Raw genomic sequence first — 26222 nt, 5'->3', positions numbered from 1 at the left:
AGGTCTCTGGCCATAAAGCCCATGCATGCCATGTCCTTTAATGGCGAAAGAAACCTTGAAGGCTGCGTTACACAATTGCCAGCACAACACTAATCAACCCAAGTTTAAGCTCTCCGGTGTCGTTTCAAAACTTTCACCAGGGGATCAATCATTTAAATAACCTGTAGCCTTGGATCTCTTTGCATTGTGTTGTTTCAGTTTGGCCGGTAGTGGTGGCTCCGCGACAGTCTCCATTCACACTCACCAAGGAAGTTGCCCTGCATGACCAAAACACATGCGGTGGTGCGGAAAGAAAATCAGCAAATTCAGTCAGAAGGCTATTTTATCTCCACTTACGCGAAAACTCCCGTTTGCTCAAGTGCTGGGGTTTGCCTTGCTTGCGGCGAGACATGTTGGTCTAGTGGTGGCTTTTCAGCTGGGTTCACATTGGGAAATCCGTTCCTACAAGGTAGACTCCAAAGGAAATATCTTCATTGATGCGTCTGACATCCAAAGGGGACCAAATCAAAAGGGGGATAGCAGATCATACAGAAGGTGAGGCGCACGGTACGCGCTGTGCGCAGCAGCTCTTCATGACTTCTTTGCAAAGAGAGAGGGATGGCTGGGGGTACGGCAGAGCAGAGCCCCCCTCACAGGCAAGTTCAAGTGCGGACGTGACGTTCCTGCGAACTTGAACGTCAGGAGATGGATGGACTCAGACATACAAAACATGGGCAGGGCCAGTGGGAGGGGGACGAGCCTTAATAAAAACCAATAGACAGTCATTATGGGCTACCTATGGGGGGGAGAGAGAGAGAGACCCCGAAGACGCCAATGGACAGAGGGGATCAGGGGGGCTGGGCTAAGAGAGTAGAGAGAGAGAGAGAGAGAGAGAGAGGGATGGGGGGGTGTCCAAGCAAGTTTGACAGTAGTAAAAATTAAATAACATTTTAAATAAAAGGTTGACAGTTGCTTGAGGCTGAGCATTGAACCAAACTAGCAGGCAATATGAAGAGGATGAACCCAACATCACTTTATACTCACCGTTTTACTCTTTATAGAGCTTATAGGGGAGACCGGGGCATCTTGTCACACTTTTTGCTTTCACATCAATGTATCTGTCTCAGTACATCACAGTCACTCATTTTTGCCATATTTAAATTAAATTAAATAATAAATGATTGTGCACAAATTAATAATATTTAGATTTTACTTATGGGTAAATTGTCACACTAGGTTTTTCAATTGAAGAAACAACTCCCCATTAAATTTGTGCTGGTACATGTAGCCTTGGAACTCTTAACCTTCAACATTATATTTTCCAACAAATAAGAGGTAAAGACTTTCCAAACTCATTTACTGTTAAACGTCTGATTTCCCAAAAGTGTTTCATAGGCTATGCCATGCAGGGCTTCATCCATGTCAGTGCATAACAGGAACAAGCCATGTAGGCTAAATATGAACAAATAAACAAATAGTCATTCAATTCTCAGTATCTGGACTCAACATACTTTTGCCCCGAAATCGCTGAGACAACTTGCCCCAGAGGGACATGCGCTATTGCTAATTATAATACAGGACTTTGGTTTAGGTATCAAAATACACATTTTCTCTATGCTGTCCAAAAGTAATATGAATGGATCAAAGTTGTATTACATAAATGCAGTTTAGTTTAGTTTAGTTTAGTTTAGTTAAAAAATATATATATGAAAATTGTTTGCACCTCAAATAGTGACATGCTGTCAGGAGCAAAATAACTTTGGAACAGTGACACCTGCACCTATTTTTTAGATACTGCCCTCTGGTGTTGGAGATCAGTGTGGCAACTTACCTGTGTGGTAAGATGCCCCAGTCTCCCCTAGATGAGAGCAAGTATACAGGTTAGTATCAGACTGAAGTACATAGTAGATATATACGTCATTAAGGGGAAAAGGTAAATTAATGCTTTTCTGGAAGTAGCCTATTGTTTTGGTGGTGGATTGCTTTATGATGATCACCGGGGGTTCCAGTTTACTCAGCATTGAATCTACAGACTGATGAAGACCATTTGGTTAATATATGGTTTGCAGATTATTGAATAAATAATGGGTGTTTGCCTTTTGTTTTGTGCAGTTTGTGTAAAAAAAAAAGCAGGCATAGGCCTATAGCCAACAATTCACATTGTATAAGCCTCACAATTTCATGCAAAAGATGTGAACTCTGGCTAAAATAGATCTTTGATGTGTCACTTTATAGCCAAACTATGACAACAGGGAAAAGAGGAGATAGCTGCAACATAATAGGCTATAGGCTATTACAAATGCAGAATTACTTCCTAAATAACCTCAAATGCATGCATATTACTTTAAATGTCCATCTAAGTAAACCGGTTTGGTCTTCTATAATAGCTATTTTATTATGGATGGCTCTAATGTGTGATCATTTGACATGTGCATGGTCAAGATTGGCACAGAATAGCCTATTCAGATGCACGATTAATAACCTATGCAGTCCACGAATAGCCATAAGAATAGCCATAAGAATAATAATTCAAATGCAGCATGGAAGCTTAATGAAATATGTAATATTGGATAGTAGCTACAGGAGCCTGTCAGTTGACATTGACCTTATGGTAGACCTACTTTGTGGTGTTTTGGTATCACTATAATATTCTTATAATATTCCTATATTTATTTACAGTTTATGAGGCTTCTCTAGCTAGCCTATAGCGAACCAGAGATGCATGGTGACCAAGAGATTAACCTTTAGAGACTAAAATAAGTTTCCATGATTTACAATAATTAAATAATTTGATATCGACTTTTTTTTACGAAGTAATATTACATTAATAGGCAGAAGAATCAGCCTATCATTAGTGTAACAATAACAACAAAACTGCCAAATTTCTGTGTTGATTGATTACTTTTATTTTTGGTTTAAAAACTGACATATGATACAAATAAAGAAATGTCCAAGGCACACCAAACACCACTGAGGATCAATGCAATCATTTAAGCACACTATGGGAAAAAGAACAAGAAAAAACAATTATATCAAGTTCCACCTCCGAGAGGAATAATTGGATCTTACACCCTGAACAGATTTTGTTATACTCAAGTTAGCCTATTATGTTAATATTCAGCATTGAAGATCAAGCAAGCAGGCAATATTAATAATACAACAGTGTTAGTTTTGTCTGCTTTATGGTTTCATATCGCTATCATATTGAAAGAGTTATGACTGACCACTTAATTAATAATTAAAAAAATAGTCATAGGTCAAGAAACCCTTTCTATAACTTTACACTTGAGCAACAATAAACTGTTATTAGTTTGAAATCTGGATTCTCTGATAGCTTACTATGGCATGGCTGACCAATTTGGGGCCCTGGGAGCTTCAGTGCCCAGGGGCCCCTGGGGGTGCTTATCTGGCCATGTCTTTCAGAGACTGTGTGCGGGCTCATTTTTAAAGCTAGCTTGATGGTACTTTTACCATATGATGCTATAGAAGACCTATTTTAGATTTAGATTGTACTAAATGATCTACAAAATAATATTGTTGAATGTAATTTCACATAACATCAACATTTATTTTTAGCCCACGGCCATCCATCTAGATTAATTTTGGCCCTTCATAGTAAAGAAGTTGGGCACCTCTGGCATATGGCATAGGCTCTATGCCCTTTTCAACTGTTTTGAGGTGGTAAAGCAGGTGTAATCAATAACATTACATAATGAGGGCCTCTGGCACTGGAACACCTAAATGGAATGGAACCATCATTGGTTATACCTGCTTTCCTTCCTGCTGTACCACCTCAAAACAGTTGCTGTGAAATGGGTCTGGCTACCTGCCATTCATTGAGAAACATTTGACTCTAAACATAACCCACATTTCATTTGGCCTTTGGTGAGACAAATCGCCTTGAGCCACTCGAGTGCTTTTTCTTGAGCATCTGAATCTGAAGGAACAGTCTGTCTGTTTTTTGTTTTGTTTTTCTGTTTTTTTTGTCTTGTCTTGTCTTGTCTTGTTTTGTTTTGTTCATTTAATCTGTAATAGGCCTGTGTTAGGCCTAAGTGTAATTGCCTTCTTACCATGCAGGCCTCATAATTGATCCAGGGTCTAGCAACTGTCCCAACCTTTATCTCCATCACAGGTCAGTATGTTGGCGCCATCTAGTGGTTCAATGCGAGAATTAGATTACTTTTCAATTGACGGGTTATGCTTGCATGGTTGTACCATGTCCATGGGTTGTACGAACTAGTGCTCTCTGATGAGAGAGAAATGTTATTATTCTCTTACAGTCCTACTAGTAATCCTATAATAGCATTTCAAATTGTTACAACGAAACTATAAACTACAGTTTATTAGTAGGCTATAGACCTATAATAGGTAGCCTATACTATAGGATATATTGTGTTGTTGTCTTTAGGAAGGTGGTGCAGATGATGATGATGATGATGTTGCTGTTGTTTTTAGGATGGGTGGTGCAGATGAAAGCAGCAAGTCCATATCTGTCACATCATAGAAAAAGTCATTTAGCTGTGATAGGCCCAGGAGGCTAATCTTTAGTAGTAGCCTATAATATTACTATCATAACCTATAGTTCTATTTTTGGACTATAGCATTTATGGTAGGATTACTACAGTGCTTTTCCTAACGGCAACGGCTTGCACTTGCTGTCATTATTGCATAATAACATTACAGCACTGCCTTGGACCCTTGCCTCTCTACAGGCTAGCCTGCATGAGCGCTTAGCGCCACCTTGAGGCCAAGTCAAAACACGGCAGTGTTTGGGGAGCTGGGCTGGGCAGCGGGCTTGCAGCAGCAGTCGATCCGTTCATCAACGCTCTTCTTCTTCTCGGATGCTGATTGTCCATCATGCAGAACAGCTGGTGAGGTGAGTGACCTGTACCTTCATCTTTATATTCGTATAGCCGAGCGCACCTGGTGTCTGTGTGCGCCTCGGCGGCGCGCTGGGGACGGAGAAGAGAAGGCCAAATGAGCATCGCTGTTTGTCCGGCAGGCTCTGTCGTCCATAATGGCAGTCAGTGCCTTGGCTACACATCAGCAGCCTCCATCCAGAACGTGATGCTGTCGATTTAACACGTGATTATTATGATTGTGAATTAGCCCGCATTTGGTTTAAGGAATGTGCCGAGAGGTAGCCTATTGAACTTGATCGGATCATTAGATGGTATTAAAAAAAATCGACATCTACTCACACCGTCCATACATTATTATGACGTCTAACGTTATGATAAACACATCGACAGGCTATGGCTACAGGTCAATTTTAGCCAGCTATTCTTAATAGGGGAATAGTATGTCACTATTGGTACAAAGCATGGCCTAAGCATGCTGATGGTCGCTCTTCCAAGCTGTCATGATACCCCAGACTGGCCCAATAGTGGACGGCTATAGCCTACTACCCCATCAGCTGCTGCCGCTTGCAGGCCAGGCCGGGGCGTGCTGTCATTTGCAATCGGCGTGTATATAACGGAGAGTGGAGGAAACAGTGTGTGGTCAAGCGTCTCAACGTGTCGTGAAATCTGGCCCACTAAAGACAGAGCAGGCCGGCGACAGGGAGAGAGAACTGTCAACTACCGCTAGTCCCATTCGGATGGTGCAGAGTGCAGGCTCACACAGACAGACAGACAGACACACTTGGGCCCAGGGCCCAGGTAGACAGGGGCCCAGGGCCCAGGTAGACAGGGGCTTCACCGGTAGAGCCTTTCAGAGCGTGAGGCAGCGAGGCCCCTGGCTGCATGGCTGCTTCAGTGAAAAGAGCTGTTGTGCTGCCAGCCTGACGGCTCTTCTGCATGGAAAATCTGAAATCTACCAGGAAATCACAGGGAGCCTATCTGTGGCTTTTCAGGCAGGAAGCCTGGTTATTGCTCTATGTATCTTCTCTGTTTTCTTCTCTCTCTCTGTGTGTGTGTGTGTGTGTGTGTGTGTGTGTGTGTGTGTGTGTGTGTGTGTGCGTGCGTGCGTGCGTGCGTGCGTGCGTGCGTGCGTGCGTGCGTGCGTGTGTGTGCGCGCATGTGTGAGTGTGTGTGTGTGTGTGTGTCCTCTTCCGGTCTTGCTCTTGGTGCACCTCCCTTATGACATTAGCTGACCTAATGATCATGGCATGGTTGTGTCTGTGCTTCTGATCTATGCTCACTTCCTCCCCTCCTCCTCTCCTTTCAGCGGCGTGGCATCAGACCTGGGGAACCCGTGCCGACAGCCCGTCACTGCTGAGTAACTCAATTTGGAACTTTAGTAGGATGCCCAGGACTGTGTACGCCATTATTCAATTTCTGTAGGAATGTAAGGGAGGGAGTTTCTATTTTCATGTTGTTAGCAGCTCTACTACGGGACAGACACAAGCATCAAGCATGTCAGTGTGATGTCTGATACCTGGGATAGCTATACACACAGAGAGAGAGAGAGAGAGAGAGAGAGAGAGAGAGAGAGAGAGAGAGAGAGAGAGAGAGAGAGAGAGAGAGAGAGAGAGAGAGAGAGAGAGAGAGAGGACTCTTTCCTTGATGTGAATGTATTGAATGAAGGAGCTGTTGGAAGTGTTTCTTAGATTTCTGATCCATACTTGATGTTGTTGTCAGTAAGTAGATCAGTTAACTTTTACCATTGAAAGTATGATCTATGAACTCACAAACTGCAAGAGGCTGGCTGATAGATAGATAGCTAGATAGATAGATAGATATAGATAGATAGATAGATAGATAGATAGATAGATAGATAGATAGATAGACAGATAGATAGATAGATAGATAGATAGATAGATAGATAGATAGATAGATAGATAGATAGATAGATAGATAGATAGATAGATGAGACCACAGCCACCTAACAGGCAGTGTTGTGGTCTTCAGCAGGATGTGTTAGGGCTCAGTCAGAGATGAGTCTGACGTCCTGGTTCCTGGTGAGCGGCGGGGGGACGCGTCATCGTCTCCCCAGGGAGATGATCTTTGTGGGACGGGACGACTGTGAGCTCATGCTGCAGGTACAATACATTTACACTCTCTCACTCCTCATCTGGCCAGATTATCATCTGAAGCACTGGAGATTAGCCAGATTATCATCTGAAGCACTGGAGATTAGCCCGGATTACAGTGATTTTGTGTGATTTAGTCCCGCAGTGTGGACAAGCAGCATGCCGTCATCAACTATGAGCCCACTACAGACGAGCACAAAGTCAAGGACCTGGGAAGTTTGAATGGGGTGAGTGTGTTATGGATTTACAAACACTGCTTAATACTTAAGTCAAATTTAGTTTACACACTGCTTAATACTTAAGTCAAATTTAGTTTACACACTGCTTAATACTTAAGTCAAATTTAGTATACACACTGCTTAATACTTAAGTCAAATTTAGTTTACACACTGCTTAATACTTAAACTTAATACTTAAAGGAACACTCCGCCCATTTTCAACCAGCTCAAATCAACTCTCAATAACTGTCAAACTATTCATCATTCATCTAGTTTGACAGTTATTGAGAGTTGATTTGAGTTCATGAGTTATTAATTTGAGTTAGTGTGGACCAGTGATGTCAGTGGTCCACACTTTAACACTCAATAACTGTCAAATTAAATGACAGACTTCAAAACAGTTTACAGTTTTCTGATATACTACTGATGTTCTAATGATACAAAGCTGGTTGAAAATGGGCGGAGTGTTCCTTTAAGTCAAATTTAGTTTACACACTGCTTAATACTTAAGTCAAATTGCGTTTACACACTGCTTAATACTTAAGTAAATTGTCATCTCAGATAATATAAGGGACGCCTCATAACCTGAATTCATTATGTATTTATGTCATTATATACTTTTCAAAGCTATCTTTGAAGAGTTGGATTCTGTTGCAGAATGGATTTTCTATATCAGATTCCAAAGCTGTATATATCATCATCATCATCATCATCATCATCAAAAAAATCATTATATTCATTACATTCATTACATTATCTCTTAACTATAGATACTGCTATCAGTGTTCATTAACGAGCACATAACTTAATACTATCTGTTAAAAAACAACAGCTTACCTTGTTTATGTTTGATTTTTGTGCTGTCGATAATTAATAAGGTACAATCAAATTTCAAATGGTAGCCATTTAATTTTGTACCATTACATTATTGTTCCTAACCTCATTCTGCTTTTGTTTGCAGACATTTGTCAATGATGTCAGAATACAGGAGCAAATGTATGTCACGCTGAAAATTGACGACAAATTGAGGTTTGGATATGATATCCTTTGAATTTGGTATTCACGTTTTCAAACGGCAATCTATCAAAACCACTGACGCACTTCACAAGGTTAGTGTGCACAAACACTGGGCTGTAACTGTATCTGTTGTCGAATAGCTTTGAAAGCTCACTGTAGTAACCCGTAACCCGGACCACTGCATAATAGATAGGGCTATCAGCGCGTGGCTCTCACACCTCCACAGAGATCATCATGGTTCCTTTCTTTAACCTGCTGCCTCACATACCAACCTGTTCACCGTGCTGCGAGGAGAGCTGCACGTTCCAGAGGAGGCCCTCAAGGTTGGACAGCATGTTGTACATGTAGTGAAAAAGCAGCTAGCCTGTGGTCGTATGTGCTAACAGACAGAGCAAATATGCCCGTGCAAAAGAGCACAGCCAAAAAAAAAATCCCCCCGCCCAAAAAACAACAACAACTGATAGAGATGAGCTCAGTCAAGGAGAGCAAAGTGTTTTCTGCTGAATTGGGCAAAACACGACTTTCTCAAGATTGATGAATCTGCTGTTTGTTCAGAACAAACTGTCCTGCGAGCTTTAAAAACAGAGAGTCAGTAGATTCACCTGCCTACCGACACCAGGGTCGCGGGGTCGAGCCCCACGTGTTGCCTCCGGCTTGGTCTGGCATCCATACGGGCACAATTGGCCGTGTCTGCGGGTGGGAAGCCGGATTAGGGGGGTCCCGGTCGCTGCACTAGTGCCTCTTCTGGTCGGTTTGGTGCGCCTGTTCGGTGGGAGGGGAACTGGGGGGAATAGCGTGATCCTGCCACGCGCTACGTCCTGCCGGTGAACTCCTCATCAGGTGAAAAGAAGCCCATGTGTCGGAGGAAGCACGTGCTAGTCTACAACTCTCCCGAGATCGACAGAGGGGGTGGAGCAACGACCGGGACAGCCTAGCAGGGGGGAATTGGAGAAGGGGGAAGGGGGGGGGGTCTGACAGAAATTATAAAAAAAAAAGAAGAAGATAGGATTTCATCTTCATGTGCTACATTACATTTTCAGGGGCATTAGTCAGCATGGTTCATGAGTGATATACCAGAAGAGTTAATTTGCAAAAACAGGATATCATTTGTATTTTTGTATCCTTTTATATTATATATTGATCTATTTATATTGTAATCATTTTATTTTTTGTATATTTTTATTATAAATCATAATTTAAATATGTTTCATTTTCACATAAATCACCTCACCAATGTTTTCTATGTGCACTCCAGGGAGTATCAAGCAGGTGTTGTCTATTCGTTTTAAGAATGGCATTGAACTGTTTTTGCAAATTAACTCTGCGAGACCTCGAAGTGTATTCTAAAAGATTCAATAAACAACCCCAGGCAGCAGTTGGATCTATTCAGCAGTGTTTGACTGAGTCCTTTTTAGCCTCTGTGCCACTAAACTCTCCTCGTTTGCTCCTGCTCGTCCTCGTCTATCAGCACGAGAAGTTCAGCAGCCAGCTCCAGCTGAGCCAGAAGAAGCCTCCAGAAGTAGAAGCCTCCAGACCAGAGGTCAAACCCTCTGACGTCCAGCTCTCTGAGGCGTGTGAGGGGGCCACCGTCACGCCCCCTGAGGCCAGCAAGGCAGAGGATAAGATGACAGGTGAGGATGTCCCAGGATACACGGACGACTCAGGTGACAATACTGCACGAGCGTATCAGTGCTTCTGCTGCCATCACATTTGCAGTCTTTCAAATGTCTGTTGTGGGAAATGCAGCCACTCCCATAAGGTTAAGCAACGACTCATTGTCTCCAGGGGATGGAGCAGTGCTGCACAGGGGAACCCCCCTCTACGGCCAGCCTGCCTGGTGGGGCGATGGAGGCGCCCATCAGCAGGACGGGCGGAGCTCAGACAGGAAGCAAGATCGAGCTGAAACGGGTATACAGTATACACAAAGAAAAACACCATATCATTTTCTGAATTTGATCGAATTTTCCTTAGGCCTTGGCCACACTGATCCGTCAGAAAATGGACAGAATTATTGAACGGACAGATGTCTGTCCGATGCATTGTTTTAATGGACAGATGTGTCTGAGCGGAAAGCTACATGTCATGACATGAGTATGACTGGCAGACTAACGTAACGTCACGTGAGGGTCTGTGTGTGACTGTGTGGCTGTGGCTGGGGGAGTGTCTGTGCACTCCTCTTTGTCTGACTGCAACCCGATCTCCCAAAAAATTGTAAAATAGCAACGTTTGTGGACCAACGTTGCTCTGTTACAATTTCGGCTCTGCTGTGTAAAATCAAGCGAGTACATTATTAATTATAGCCTCCTTCACCGCCTCGGCCAACATCTTCTTTGAAAAGTTGAAACAAATCTCGGAACGCCTCCTCTCGAGACCTCGACTCTGATTGGCTAAACGGACAGTGACTATCCGACCATCCGATACGTCCATCCAGAAAAAGTTCATCCCTCTTCAACTTTCTGTCCATCAAAACGTATGCAAATTCTCTGGATATGTACGCTTCTGAGTGCTCCACGGACAGCTGACATTGAAAATGAATGGAAGTGAACAGAGAATTGAACGCACACGGACAGACACCATGGATCAGTGTGGCCAAGGCCTTATTAGCTGATTTGAATTTCTAGTAAGTGATAAATGTCATATTACTATTTCCCTTAGATTGACTGTAATAATTGAGAGACATTTCTATCTTTTTATTAATAAAAAAACAGATGGCAAAGACCCCCGTAAGAGTTCAGAGGCCCCAAAGAATGCCTCCTCCAATCAGGAGCCGAGCTACTTTGAGATCCCATCCAAGGAAAACCACTTGGCGGCTCAAATCACTGTTGAGGCCCCGTCGCAGGAAGCCGAGGCTGCTGCTGAAGGTGCACATGGCCACGCCTCCTTCACCATCGAGTTTGACCCCGGGGCAACATCAGCTAAAGCCACCGTCAAAGAGCGCGGCTTGAAAGTGGCGCCGGAAACCAGGCCGCGCCCTAAGAGGGGCGTGGGGGAGGAGCTAAGTCCCCTTCAGACGGCCATGGTGGCAGCGGAGGTCAAAGTGGCAGATTGGTTGGCCCAGAATGAGCTGCCGCTGGCTCTTAAAGAGACAGTCGCAGAGGACGATGGAGAAAGCGTGAAGAGCGATGTGCCTGTACATCTGAGGAGCCTTAAAGGTGTGTGTGTGTGTGTGTGTGTGTGTGTGTGTGTGTGTGTGTGTGTGTGTGTGTGTGTGTGTGTGTGCGTGCGTGCGTGCCGTGCGTGCGTACGTGTGTGTTATTCATGAATCATGACTACTTTAAGTTGTACACTTTATGTTTCCTTGTTTAGTTTAGTTAAGATAGTTTTCTTTTTTAATACAACATAATACAATAAATACATAATACAATTTAAAAAAAGAGACGCAAATTACTGAGCTTAAAGAAGTAAACAAAAATGATTAAAGAAGATGCCATAATCTTATAATAATATAGTGTCTTTGAAATGCAATGAGACATTATTGCCAACAGCCATCTATTCACGGTGAGACTTTTTAGGTCAACAGTAGATAATAATAATAATAATAAATTAAATTTATATAGCACACTTTAAAATCCAAGGTCAGATCACCAGAAACCCCGTTAGCAATAACCTCTGATATGAGCACACACTAGTCCTACAGATGGGCAGTGACTGATGGCCGTCAAAGTGTCAATAATCACTCTCTGTCTGTCTGTCTGTCTGTCTGTCTGTCTTGTGTCTGTCTTTCTGTCTGTCTGTCTGTCTGTCTTGTGTCTGTCTTTCTGTCTGTCTGTCTGTCTGTCTGTCTGTCTGTCTGTCTTCTCTTTAACCCACACCAGGCAGTAAACATGAGGACGGCACCCAGAGTGACTCAGAGAACGCCCTTGGACAGCGCTGCAGGGCCGTGGTGCTGGAGGAGCGCTCGCGGGGGCCGTGGGGCGGCCCGGGGATGAAGATCAGGGAGGGCCGGGCTAACGTACCGGAGGGGCTGTTTGCAGAGGAGGACAGTCCCGCGCGCCGACGCAAGTCTTCCACTCCCAAGACCACGCCGCTCGGAGGCGGAGCGGGAGAGAGGCGGCGAGGCTCCGCGTCGCATCAGCAGACCGGCCGCGAGGAGTGCTACCACCACGGAGACGACCACAGCGACAGAGGGACCTACACGATCGAGTTGGAGAACGGAGACCACGAGGAGGAAGAGGCTAGGAGAATGATCGACAAGGTGGGAATGATTTGGATACTCAGCATCATCACATCATCTGTGGTTCTGGATTTTTCAACAACTATTTTTACCATCGTGCATAATTAGAATTGATCATGCTTTGCCTTTTGAAGCTACAATATGCAACTTTTTCCATTGTGTCAGCAAAGTGTTGTTAGTCCAGCCCTCCTCGAGCAAAGTTCATGCCACACTTGTCATTCATCTTGATGAGTTGTCTACCTTCAAACGGCATCTAGCCTGAGGCTGAGGTAACCAGCATCTTCTGTAGAGCTACTGCAGGCGCTGAAGAAGCAGATGGCAAATGCAGGCAATCTGCAACAACAACAACAACAACACAACAACAATGCAGTAGTTCAGCCGTGCTTTTGAACAGGCCTTGTCTGCTGCATGTTAAACCTTGATGTTCTTTTGGTCCTTACTGCTTTCTACTCGAGTACTACTGGGTACTAAACGATCGGTGTGAATGTATGTGCATGTGTTTGTGCCTGTGTATTTTCCAGGTGTTTGGTGTGGACGAGCAGCAGTCTATGTGTGTTTCCCGACTAGGACCTGCTGACCACCAGAGAGACAGGGTGATGATGTCCCAGAGGGCTGGGACAGGAGACAGGAGCAAGCCAGGACGCATGGAAACAGAGGTGCACAAATCCTCTACTCTGCTCAGTATCTTTTGATGCGTTAAGTTCTGGTCAAATAATGTTCTGGTGCTGCCCGGCAAACAGCTTCTAAGAATAAGCCTGCTAGTCTAAATGTATTTTCATTTTTAATGTCTTTTCATTGCTAGTAGACAGACTGGTCTCTGATAAACACATTTTACGAGATGCAACCTGAAGTTATATAGCACTAAAAAAAAATGCTATTTATGTTTATGCTGGTGTTGGTGTATGTTAAAAACCTTACTGGCAAGCATTTCCGTTTGATCAGACTGTGGTCTCACTGTCTACACTCTTTGAATACTCCAGTTCTCGTGCATTCCTTTATAACTGGGAACTGGTAATCTTACGACTTCAAAGGTCATGAGCTGGGACGGTGACGTCACCAGAGCTGGTATTTCCCATTCCAAACCCGTAGGAGCCTCAGCAGCCCCGACCTCAACAATCCAAGATGGCTGCGCCGCGCAACAACAGTAGTTATAATCGTAGTAATGTTGTTGAGCACTTCTGTTTTCTTTGTGTCTCATTAAATCAGCTGTACACACAGCACTGCCTAACATCTATCTGTGTGGACATGAGGCTGCCGTGTATGTATGCGCAAAATGCTGCGAAATGCCATGTTGTCAATTGTTATTGCTAACAATGGCTAGCCTGGATCTGACCAGTGAACAGTGAACTTCCCAGCTCAAGTTTTCTGCAAATGGAACGCTAACAAAACGGATGTGACGTGATTTAGCCTCAACAACCCAGTTATTTTGCGATAAAGAATGAATCTCTCCTATCCCCTCTTGTGTCTGGTGCAGGTCCTGAGTGAGGAGCTGGTGGTGGGGGGTCCCCGCTGGGTGTCTCAGTGGGCTACTCTCGCTGCCAGCCACATCAGGACAGATCCGGAGGGATCCGGAGGGGACAGTCACATCTTGGTCACTGAAGACAGAGGTCAGTCAGAACTAGGGATGTCACAATATATCGTCCCACAATATATCGCGATATCAAAACGTGACAATATGTATCGTTGAGATGAAATCTCATATCGCGAGAAAAAGAAGCTGAACATGGTGGCACTGATCTGCATCTGATTGTTTGCTCGCTCTCCTTTGCATTGCTTTGTTTGAACAGACGAGGGACGTTACAGACACGGAGGATGAAAATGGTGAAATTACTCAAATTAGCGTGGAGGATGCCCCCTCAACTTACAAATCGATCGCAAAAAAATATTGTTAAAATATCGTATCGTATCGTTATCGTGAACCCAATATCGTGTATCGTATCGTATCGTGAACTGAGTGTATCATGACACCCCTAGTCAGAACTCATGCTGGTTCTGGTCTGAACAAGAAGAGCCTTGTAAATACTGAGATTTGCTTTGGATTTGCCTGATTTCAGGCAGACTGATCTAGAGTTGTTTACATAGTGTTCATGTTTCTCAAAGTTGAAGAGATTAATTCTTCCACTGTAAGATATTGGTGACATAAAATAGTGGTAATTTATACATCACAATATTTTAGCCATTCTATACAATAATGGTATATATATCACAGTACATAGTGTATAACAGATTGTTTCTAGCAAGTAGGAGAACCCTGTCACCCATGTCAGGCTGGTTTTGCCCTGGGATTCAAAAGTGCAGTTACTTTAACATTTTATTTTATTTAAGGATAGGTATCACAAGTAAGTATTCTGATTATTCTTTTTTTATGTAAACGTTTTAGTAAAACAAAGAGAAAAAGTTGATATGATGTGGTACTTGCATATTTCATCTCCATGTGGTAAAATCGTTGAAAGTTGCTGGTGTTTCCGCCCCTGGCAGTGAAAGTCGTGCCACACAGTTTGATGGCTTTCTGTTTTGATAACCTTTTATAACCATGCACACACACTAGGCTTGCCGCGGTATTCGGTGTTACCGGGGTTACCCGGTGGTGAGACATACACCGATTACATAACGTGCCCACCGGTAACACCTTTTGTTTTTATGGAGGAAGAATTGAAAGGAAAACTCCGCAGTTTCAGCGTGCGCCGGTGTAAATTACAAGCGCTCCCTCTGGGCTGCAGTGTGGCTCCGCTGTTCTGGTTAGACCAGCAACTAACGTTAGCATCTTATGAACACAAATAATGCCCTCCTCATATACATGTAGGTAAGACCCTTAGCTAAGCCTGCATGCGTGTGCATTCTGTTGTCACTGCGGGCCATCTCTGGAAATGTGCCTTTTTTTCCACAGCGAAAAGTCGATGCTAACTTAGCATCAATGCTAGCGGGAGGGAGGGAGGACTTACCAGCTTGCTGGTATTGTTAATCCCATGTCAGAAAAAGTGTCCAGATGTGTCGCTAACGTTAGTTTCTTTTGAGAAAGATTGTCTCCACGGGCGTCTGAAAAGTTGTCTCGAGTCAGATGCAGCCATGAGTTGTGAGGCAGCCAGTGTTGTATGACTGTGAGCGTCCATGCTAACATTAGTACTTTAAACAGCAGCAGCGTGCGTCTTGTCTCTATGAACCTACAGAATGGACGGTTAAAGCATAGACTCTTGCTTACTTTAAAACTTGTATTATCAACATACATATAACGTAACGTTCGCTCTAGTCTAGCTGCTGCTAAGGATACCCGACTGGTGTCTCACTGTTATTGTTCCCGGGAACAACATGCACTAGTAGGAACTAACAATCCTATAGACCAAATCACCGTGACGTCACCATGTAAACAAATTTACTTCCGGGTACCACTTGGGGAAGGCGGCAGGTTTAAATGTGCGTGTTGTCAAATAAATGCTGTCAAACCCTCTCGTTGTTTTCGGCCGACTACTTTCAATTTAAATGGTTAAACGGTTGGTAAACATGCTTGTCCGACGTATCTAGCCTTTCTTCTGTGTTTGTTTTATGTAGTGTTAGCTAGCTAATAACGTTTGTTTGTCTGTCAAACTCGCTGTTTTGCAGACTCGTTAACGTAGAAGAGCCTGGTGACGCGTTACGTTAACGTTACAAACAGAGCTACTGACGCCACGTTAATTTAATTTAGCGTCAAGTCTACTCTGGTCTGGTCCAACAGGTAAATTAGCTAGTCTGGTCTCCACTAACGTTAGTGAAAGTGTTGTTATGAATGATATTAAACAATAACACAACACGGACGAACCATTTTTGTCTTCTTTGTCTGTTTTTGTCTTCAACACGTCAGTTTGTGCCGTCCACCGCCATTATAATGTGTGGACCTCAGGGGTACCCGGAAGTAAATGTAAACATCCCGCTGATTTGGTCTATTGTTTACACTTATTTTTACGGTGTAACCGGTAATACCGGTGACGTCACGTGCTTATTATTCGGTGTGAAAATGTTCACACCGTGGCATCCCTAACACACACACACCCACACCCACACACACACACACACACACACACACAATGTAGGAGGATTTATAACCATGCACACACAATGTAGGAGGATGTCCGCCTTTCTTAGACAATCTCCTCTTCATGCTTGTTCTGCTGGCTTTCATTTGTTTGGGAGATTAGGGGTTAAACTCATTCACTTTCACTCCCCTCAAGCTCCATGTCTCCTTAATGCACCTGGGTGCTCCTCGCCTCTAGGCTTTCTGGCTCATCTGGTACAAACGGTGTGTGTATATCAACCCCAGCACAGATTTCTGCATCAGTTCTACTGGTTCATCTCCCACCACTAATATGAAATAGACATTCATCTGGGGAATCACTTGGCTAATAATAGACTCTTTCTCTCCTTCCAGCTGAAATCAGTGAGTCCAGCCACTCAGCGTCCTTCGCCTCTTCTGGCTACACAGAGCGAAAGAGGAGAACCCTGCCCCAGCTGCCTGGCGAGGAGCTGGCCCTGGGGAGGAGGGCCCCAGGCGCAGGCCGACGCTCCGATATGGGGGAGAAGCAAGACACAGAGCTACAAGAGAAAGAAAGCCGGGAGGAAAAGATGCCCAGGGCCAAGCATCGTCCTGGGCATGGTGTTGGAGGTGTGGGCAGCCAGGGGGGAAGCCCCAACCGCTCCTCACCTGCCAAGTCGCAGGACAGTGGTGGATGCAGAGCAGGCCAGCCAGACGTGATGGGCAAGCTCCCCCCTCGTCCGGTGAGCAGTGGGGAGAAGAGAACGGAGGAGGCGCGGAGGAGAAAGAGGGAAGAGGAGAAGGCCAGGGAAAACAGTGGGAAGCCATTGCTGAGGCAGGAGAGCTTCACTGTATCCAGCTCCAACGTGCCCATCGAGCTCATACCGTGCATCGATGTGCACACAGGCAGCAGAAGTCAGACCAGGGAGGCTTCTGTCGACACCACCACTCTGCAGAAAGACTCGGAGGCAGTGGCAGCCTTTTTAGAGAGCACTGTGTCAGACCAAGGGGATCCACCAAGTCAGTCCATCGAGGGTTCTCTGTCACCTGAGTCGGACGTGGACACGACCAGCACAATAAGCCAGGCAGATGGTGGGAGGAAGGTAGTGCAGAAACGCCGAACCCTTGCAGGACAGCAGAAGGAGAGGACGGTGGTGTGTCCATCCTCCAAAGGCCCCGCTGCGGGCAGAGAGACCCAGGACAGGAGGGTGAAGACCAGAGCTCCTGCCCCTCAGCAGCCCAGCCGCCCCTGGACCTCCCTGGACCTCACTGATGATGACGTCAACTCCAACTCACTCCTCTCTGACTCCCAACCTGCCACCACACAGGCAGGCAGAGCCTCTCACCCCAGAGCCCAGACAGGGAGCGCAACAGTGGGGGCAAGCACCAAGTCTAGTCGGGCTAAGATCACCCCGGCCACCACAGGCTCCAGTAAACCCACCGGCGGCCCCAAGCCCAGGCCCACCAGGTCATCTTTGCTGAGGCGAGCCCGTCTGGGGGACTCCTCAGACACAGAACCAGCCGACCTGGACCGGATGTCAGTAGCCTCCGAGGCCTCCACCGCTAGCTCCACATCCAGGACGGGGATGGCCCGAAGGGGAATGTCCAGAATAGAGGCTCTGGCACAGCCGAGGAGACCCAGGGTGGGCTCCCCCTCAGCCCAGAGTGACTCAGAGGCCACGGTGACCAGGAGCAGAGGCCTGGGGGCGCGCAGTGTGGCAGGGGACTATGCCCTCAGACAAGGACTGAGAGGGTCCAATGTGACCTCCATGGCTACACCCAGAGCCAGGGCGAACAGCGCCTCCAAGCTGCCTGACAAGTGTAAAGGCACCTCCTCCCATGGGCACATCACACCTACATGTAAGTTATTGCTTTTACCCATATTACACACATTCATGGACAATGGAAATAATGTTCTTATGAACCTGAACCTTTCATGTTCCATGATGTTATCATTGCTTATTCAAAATAGCATCAAATATGCTCAGAAACAGTTATGTCAAAGGAATGTGGAGGAGGAGGGATTGTTCTGTAAATGCCATCATTTGTAGGAAAACAAACTACCCATTCTATTCCTCTCTTAAAAATCAACATTCAGTTCAGCATGCACATTAACCTAAGCTGTCATTCTCTCCTAACGTTAGCCAGCACTAGGTGGCGCCGCGTGCCCGTGGAGTACGCCTCCACCTCAGAGGACGAGTACGGCTCAAACCGCCACACATCCAAGCAGGGCCACACACGGCCTTTCCCTTCCACTCGGGTAGCCCAGCTCGGAGGCTCGGCCCCAGCAACCCCCAGTCCTGGAGGCCTGGCTGCCCTCAGGCAGCACTCCAGGGAGCAGGATGAGTACATGAGAGACTGGACCGCACACAGCGAGGAGATCGCCAGGTAGGTTGCAGACATGCTCCTGAGGTTACACAGAAGTGACGACAGTAGTCAGATATGCTTCCATTGCCTTGAGGTACAGTACATGTGGGTGTTCTTAGGGAATGATTTACTGGTGTTTGGATTGGCATTGGTTTTGAATGCGTTTTGTGTGATGATTATGACGTCATGTTTGATTTAGCACCAGTTTAATATGAGATGAATATCACAAAGGAAAATAAAAAGAAAGATTGATTACAGAGATAACATAATAACAACATCTGACATTTGTGTTTTGTGTGTCAGGATTAGCCAAGACCTCGCCAAAGATCTAGCCATGCTCGCCAGAGAGATTCATGATGTGGCAGGAGAGATCGATTCTGTCAGCCCTGCAGCCACCGACCCTGGAGCTCTGGTACTGTCAACACATTACCACTGGTTCTGTCTGGTACTGTCAACACATTACCGCTCTGGAGCTCTGGTACTGTCAACACATTACCGCTGGTTCCCAACCTTTTCCCACTCAGAAGGCCCACTTGAACATCTCAAAAATGTTTGCGGACAGTACGGAGGTCAAATAATGTGTTCTCAGAGCACTTTTTATTTTAACGATGTCCATCAGCACCACACAGAAATCAGAAACTAAAAGTGAGGGGCTGTCTACGATAAGCTAATTAATTAATAATTGATTACAAATTAAATAATGCTATCATTCAACAATGGAGGAATATATATATATATATATATATATATATATATATATATATATATATATATATATATATATATATATATATATATATATATATATATATATACTAGAGGCCTCGATTCCTAGGCTCGCTAGCTCAGCTGCTGTGCGGCCTCGCCCGCCCTGCAGCTCGCCCACTATGCCGGCTCGCATTCGCAGCTCACCCGCAGCGCGGTCTCGCCTGCAGCTCAGCTGCTGCGTGGCCTCACCTGCTCTATTGGCATGTGCAGTGCACAATTGCTCAACTTGGCATCACTTCTGATGTCAGTGAGTGATCTATACAGGTTGGGAATGGCTGCATTACACAATATCATGATCAATAATAGAGTCAAATGATCTACTACAGACTGAGAACAAAATTCAGCCGTTCCAAGTACAGATTTGTTAACGTTCTTATTGGTCACATTTGAATTCTGCTCTAGTTGGAAGAGCGTGTCTTTGACGATGGCTTGGAGCTGGGTGTTCCGTCCACAGAGCACAACAGCGTTCTGGGAAGCAACGGGCGGCCGGTGGAGCTCCGACCCCGTGGCTCTAACGGACAGGGGTCCCGCTCCATCCGCCGACAGACCTGGAACAGAGACGATGTGAGTCCCTGCTTCAATATCAAACATTACTCAATCCTCAAAATGCACTGGCACTGCATCTACCTAAGGGCTATTCTTACATCGAAATATTATGTTGCTCTTATGGCACCACCAAGTCTTTATTTCTGAACACCTGTCTCTCACAGCTCCCAGCTCCCAGAGAACCTAGAAAACATTTATTTTACGTCATACATTAGTCTGGATTCTTCTGTCCATATTAGCTTTATATCATAGAAGTGCAATTTCCCCAAAATGCATCAAGGTTATTATCACAATTGGCTTCATAAAACTCCTTCCTGTCCTCTCTTTTTGGTTAATCGAGACAGTCAGTAATATATTTTTCACATCTTTATTTCACTTGTATTCCCTTCAAAGTGAGCTTAGACAAAATGTAGGTTGGCAGTAGTTTTAGTGTTAGAACATAGATTGGCATGCAATTGTATAGCAAAAGAATTACTGATTTTAAGACTTGACCCTGTTCAGAGCATGTCAGTCAGCATGTGTGCCACTAGAGGGTGCTCCTACCACTAAACAGACGTCCAGCAGTTCATAACATGACCAAAGCAAATAGCAATTGCAGTAATATCTCTGTTAATACATAGTCATGGCTTCAATTATGTTTTTCTCTCACCCAAGTAGCTTCATTTAAAAATATGAATTGATTTATTCCTGAAAATGACACACAGTAGCAAGTTTTTTTTAAGCTTTTATTGTTTCAGCTCTGCCAATTAAATGAACACTATAATAAAATAAATTACCCTGTTGTGTTATCTTGTCACCCCTAGGCGGTGCTAGACAGTTTACTGCTAGCATCTGTGACTCAACTATCAGCTAGGATACGTCAATCGGTTGACAAAACAGCAGGCAAAATCAGGTGAGCACCATGCTACATCACTGCCCTATCATCAGGTGAGCACCATGCTACATCACTGCCCTATCATCAGGTGAGCACCATGCTACATCACTGCCCTATCATCAGGTGAGCACCATGCTACATCTATCATCAGGTGAGCACCATGCTACATCACTGCCCTATCATCAGGTGAGCACCATGCTACATCACTGCCCTATCATCAGGTGAGCACCATGCTACATCACTGCCCTATCATCAGGTGAGCACCATGCTACATCACTGCCCTATCATCAGGTGAGCACCATGCTACATCACTGCCCTATCATCAGGTGAGCACCATGCTACATCACTGCCCTATCATCAGGTGAGCACCATGCTACATCACTGCTCTATCATCAGGTGAGCACCATGCTACATCACTGCTCTATCATCAGGTGAGCACCATGCTACATCACTGCCCTATCATCAGGTGAGCACCATGCTACATCACTGCCCTATCATCAGGTGAGCACCATGCTACATCACTGCCCTATCATCAGGTGAGCACCATGCTACATCACTGCCCTATCATCAGGTGAGCACCATGCTACATCACTGCCCTATCATCAGGTGAGCACCATGCTACATCACTGCTCTATCATCAGGTGAGCACCATGCTACATCACTGCCCTATCATCAGGTGAGCACCATGCTACATCACTGCCCTATCATCAGGTGAGCACCATGCTACATCACTGCCCTATCATCAGGTGAGCACCATGCTACATCACTGCCCTATCATCAGGTGAGCACCATGCTACATCACTGCCCTATCATCAGGTGAGCACCATGCTACATCACTGCCCTATCATCAGGTGAGCACCATGCTACATCACTGCCCTATCATCAGGTGAGCACCATGCTACATCACTGCCCTATCATCAGGTGAGCACCGTGCTACATCACTGCCCTATCATCAGGTGAGCACCATGCTACATCACTGCCCTATCATCAGGTGAGCACCATGCTACATCACTGCTCTATCATCAGGTGAGCACCATGCTACATCACTACCCTATCATCAGGTGAGCACCATGCTACATCACTGCCGTATCAATGGAACATACTGCAGGAAGGGAGGCGCCCTTCTTCTTCTTTTTTTCATATTTTACAATCTTTTGTGTTCTGGGAGCAAATCTCACACATGCTTTTCTCAGAAAAGGGCAAATGCAGGGTAGAACTGCCAAAATAGGAATAGAAAGTCTGTTAGGATTCTTGTCTGAATGTTTCAGTTTTATGTTGGAGCGAGCCCAATTAGCAGGATTTGAGTGTCACATCACAAAGGTTCCACTGACAGCCTGCTGCATATCTTCCTCTTTTTTCACACATCAGATGACAACTGATAATGAGCCTCTTTTCATCCATGCTCACCCTACTGAAATCACTTTCACCCCCAACAAAAACTATTATGCAATATATTTTCATCTATCCTACGATCCTACTATAAAATGAGGAGTCTGCATCCATTTTTCTCCTTAATGCGTTGGCCAAAGCAATCTGAATTGACTCCATTTTCACAAATCTAAGCAGTTTATTAGCATTTTTGGCAAGTCTGCGTGGAGCTGTGGCGCACGAAACCCTGGGTAAGTATGATGGACTAGTCTTATTTTCATCTCTTTTTTTGCTCAATTTTGGTCCCCAGGATCCTTTTCAAGGATAAAGAACGGAAATGGGATGAGATTGAGAACAAACTGCAGGCAGAGCATGACTCCTTACTACTGAGGAGCTCCAACAAGGTGAGGTGCTGGTCTACTGCTGTACCTTTCACACACACACACACGCACGCACGCGCGCACGCACGCGCGCACGCACGCACGCACACACACACACACACACACACACACACACGCATGCATGCATGCATGCACACACACACACACACACACACACACACACATGCACACACACTTCAAGGGTCAAGCCATGACCCCATATCATCTACTGTATGTATGTCTATCCTCATATGACTGCGGCCATCTTGTGTACACACACGCACACGCACACCCACACACACACACACACACACACACACGCATGCACACTAGGGCATTCACAGACTAGTCGACTAGTAAAACCACTAGTCGACACTGTGCTTAGTAGTCGACTAGTCATTTTTTTTTCTTTTTTCTTGTTTTAATATATATATATTTTTATCTTTAAGAAAGAACATGAGGTATTTACACGACATACATGGACTATCATATCCCATATCCCCCACAAAGAACATCAAAACACAACAAAACAAAACAAGAAAACTGCATAAGATACACAATTATCCAAGAACAAACAAGACTATTGGACAAACAACCAAACAAAAACAATGCATTCAAAGTAAATACATATATATATATATATATATATATATATATATATATATATATATATATATATATATATATATATATATATATATACACATACATACATATATAAGGCGCCATAGGGATAGGAAGGTGATAGAGAGGGGATTCGAGGGGTGGGTAGGAATAGTGACTAGGGGGATATAGGTGGTGTTGGGGGGGGGGGGGGGGGGGAGTGGCACCATGGTCTAAAAAGCATTTCAATACAGTCATCAGACATAAGTTTGGATCACTTTAATGTTTGTTTGTTTTTTGGCACTGCCTTTGCATAAATAAATAGAAAAAGACAGACACTGGCTTTATGGCTCTGTCTGGTAATGAAATATTTTGCCTAAGAATTTGATTGCCTCTGTAATCCATTGGCCTTTCAGCCTCTATTCAATTTTCTGTTTTTCTCCCAATACAAACCACAACATGTGTGTCTTTCTCCCAATACAAACCACAACATGTGTGGTGGCCTGCAAAAACCCTTCCCTATATATAACTTATTGAATGACTGTGCTAGCTCTCTCAGACCAAAAGTTATGAGTATTTTAATCTGTTATGTGTCTTAAAGTCTAAGGCTACATCTTCACTAAGCCGTGACAAAAATGGCTTTAAACATTCCACAACGTTGTATTTTCTACAGTGGCATTCCACCAAAACCATAAAAATAAATATTTTCCCTTTTTTGTTTTATGAAAATAATCATTCACCATTATGTACTACGGAGATGAAAGTAACCAAATCACTCAAAATCTCAAAATACCTTAAAAACTAATTTTCAACCTTATTTGGGTCATTACCAACTATGTGCAACAGCGACATGTGAAGGGTTTGTGCAGGCCACCACACATACTGTATATGATTATTTAGTGAGTCAGTTCTGACATTACAGCACTATGACTCTATGGGGGATTGAACCAAAGACCCTGCAGTCTTGCACAGTTCATTCTTTGCCATTTAGACCCCTCTGTGCCAACTATCCAGGGAAAGCGAGCACACCAGATAGGTGTGATTTGTTGGAGGGAACTTATGAGCCGTTGTTGCGGTGCAAAAAAACAACATAAAAAATACTGCCTCTCAGGGACCAGGTCATAAATCCTGCCTTTAACTCAAAGTCTGCCCTCAAGCAACCCCATTCATGGCACCGTCCCCAGGCTCATAAAGCATTACTGAGTTTACAGCTCTGCTCCAAACTTTCACCTGCAGGAACCCAAGTCAATCTGCTTTATCAATCTGTTGTTATGAACACACGCTTCCTTGATCACACCTTCGACCAGGTTTCTCTCAGGTTTAAAGGTTTTATTCATTCATGTTCCTTAACAGGAGATTTCCTCCATCCTTCAAGACCTGAAGAGGGTGGAAAGACAAATGCTTGGTATGGATCGAATGCCTCCTTGTATGTTTTCATAACAAAAACCGCTTCGCAAGTTGTCAATCTTCACCAATCAGCAATCAGCATGCATTCATCATCAGAGGCAACACAGATACATGCATTCATCATCAGAGGCAACAAAGATACATGCATTCATCATCAGAGGCAACACAGATACATGAAGCACTGTAGGTTTGGAACTGTGTGAAATTAAAAACTGACAGAAGTTCAATTAAGATATTTTATCCTGTATCTAATAGTATCAAGATTATTGTTGTTGTTGTTGTTGTTATTATTTTTTCATTTTAATGCACTGGAAGATCATTTGACCGTTTTCTTTAGTTTCTGGTTTCAAGATTTTCTTTATTGTTGTGTGTGTGTGTGTGTGTGTGTGCATGCATGCATGCATGCGTGTGTGTGTGTGTGTGTGTGTGTGTGTGTGTGTGTGTGTGTGTGTGTGTGTGTGTGTGCGTGCGTGCGTGCGTGCGTGCGTGCGTGTGTGTGTGTGTGTGTGTGCATTATGGTTCATAAAAGAAGTCATGTGGGCATGTGAGGTAATTTGACTAAAAATATGAAATAAGCTTTATAGGTCTGGAATCAAGATCAAATGGCCGGACAGCTTGTAATTTTTTTTGTAGTTAATGCTCATATTGATGATTATGATTCTGTTCCAATCCAACAGTCATTGACGTGATGCTGGACCCAGACGGCACTCTGGATGCCCTGTCCACCCTGGGCCTCACCAGCCCTCTTGTGGCTGAGCGGAGGATCAGTGGCGGGAGTCAGCAGCAGGGGTCAGCAGAAGCTCCCACCAGCACACTGTCAGCTCGTAAGCCTGCTGGAAGCTCCTCCGAAGCGCACGGACCCTCGGGCCGTGCCGCGGTGGCAGAGCGAGACTCGGGGCCCCTTGTGAACAGCAGCTTAGCCCCCGGTGGGGAGCAGAGTTCTGGATCCCACAACTGATGGACCGATCAACCCTTTGGGCTCAAGCTTCCTCAAGCCCTTGAGATAAGACAGACCCAGGCTGGAGTTCAGTTGGTTTCAATAGAGGAGGCGTAGGGAGAAAAGTGATGCATATTCCATAGAGAGCATGACTGCCCTCAATCAATAAGACTGAGTCATGTCAAGACTCGATCAAAGAAGATCACTAGTTAAACGTATTCCAACGCTATCAGATGGTCGTTGTCATATAAATGGGTTATATAAATGAAAACATTGAAGTATATATGACAATAATATACAGTAAAGTATATATGACAATAATATACCGTAACCATTCAGTACATTATCATCCACTATTCTTGAAAACATTTTTAAAATGTCAAGAATAAAAGAACAAGCGGAATGATCATACCACAGGACTTGATACTGAAGACATTTTTTCCCCAAGTCCATAAAGATTATTTTGGGTTTTTCTATTCATTCAGAGCACAGCTGACTTTTTAACAAAAAGTGAAACCCAGTCTTGCAAACCATGAAGTCTTTGTCAGACTGATAAGCTTGGCTAACCTCTACACTGAAGATCAATGCAAAGAAACAGAAACTAGAAA

General features: G+C 44.5%; 1 protein-coding gene and 1 pseudogene across 2 annotated transcripts in view; one reads left to right on the top strand and one right to left on the bottom strand.

Annotated features, from left to right (window-relative positions):
• Positions 1-457, bottom strand: part of LOC310793424 (B-cell lymphoma/leukemia 11A pseudogene) — a 6787-nt pseudogene extending 6330 nt beyond the window's left edge. Inside the window, exon 1 of the transcript XR_014553948.1 lies at positions 337-457. The product of XR_014553948.1 is annotated as a B-cell lymphoma/leukemia 11A pseudogene (transcript). The remainder of the gene's footprint in view (positions 1-336) is intronic.
• Positions 458-6856: 6399 nt separating this feature from the next.
• On the top strand, positions 6857-25635 carry cep170ab (centrosomal protein 170Ab; the record flags this gene model as incomplete). The annotated part of the gene is made up of 18 exons (XM_083655243.1): positions 6857-6961; positions 7090-7179; positions 8132-8210; positions 8452-8510; positions 9656-9818; positions 9973-10095; positions 10905-11339; positions 12003-12382; positions 12883-13017; positions 13836-13968; positions 16761-18224; positions 18509-18752; positions 19035-19143; positions 19908-20063; positions 20849-20937; positions 22598-22691; positions 24624-24675; positions 25355-25635. The coding sequence occupies 18 exons, from the start codon at positions 6857-6859 to the stop codon at positions 25633-25635; spliced, it is 4191 nt and encodes a 1396-aa protein (XP_083511369.1).
• Positions 25636-26222: the final 587 nt, after the last annotated feature.

Source organism: Poromitra crassiceps, assembly GCF_964638095.1.
Source record: "Poromitra crassiceps genome assembly, chromosome: 19".
NCBI lineage: Eukaryota > Metazoa > Chordata > Actinopteri > Beryciformes > Melamphaidae > Poromitra > Poromitra crassiceps.
The sequence above is the reverse complement of the archived record's forward strand: the minus strand, read 5'-3'. Positions and strand labels throughout refer to the sequence as shown.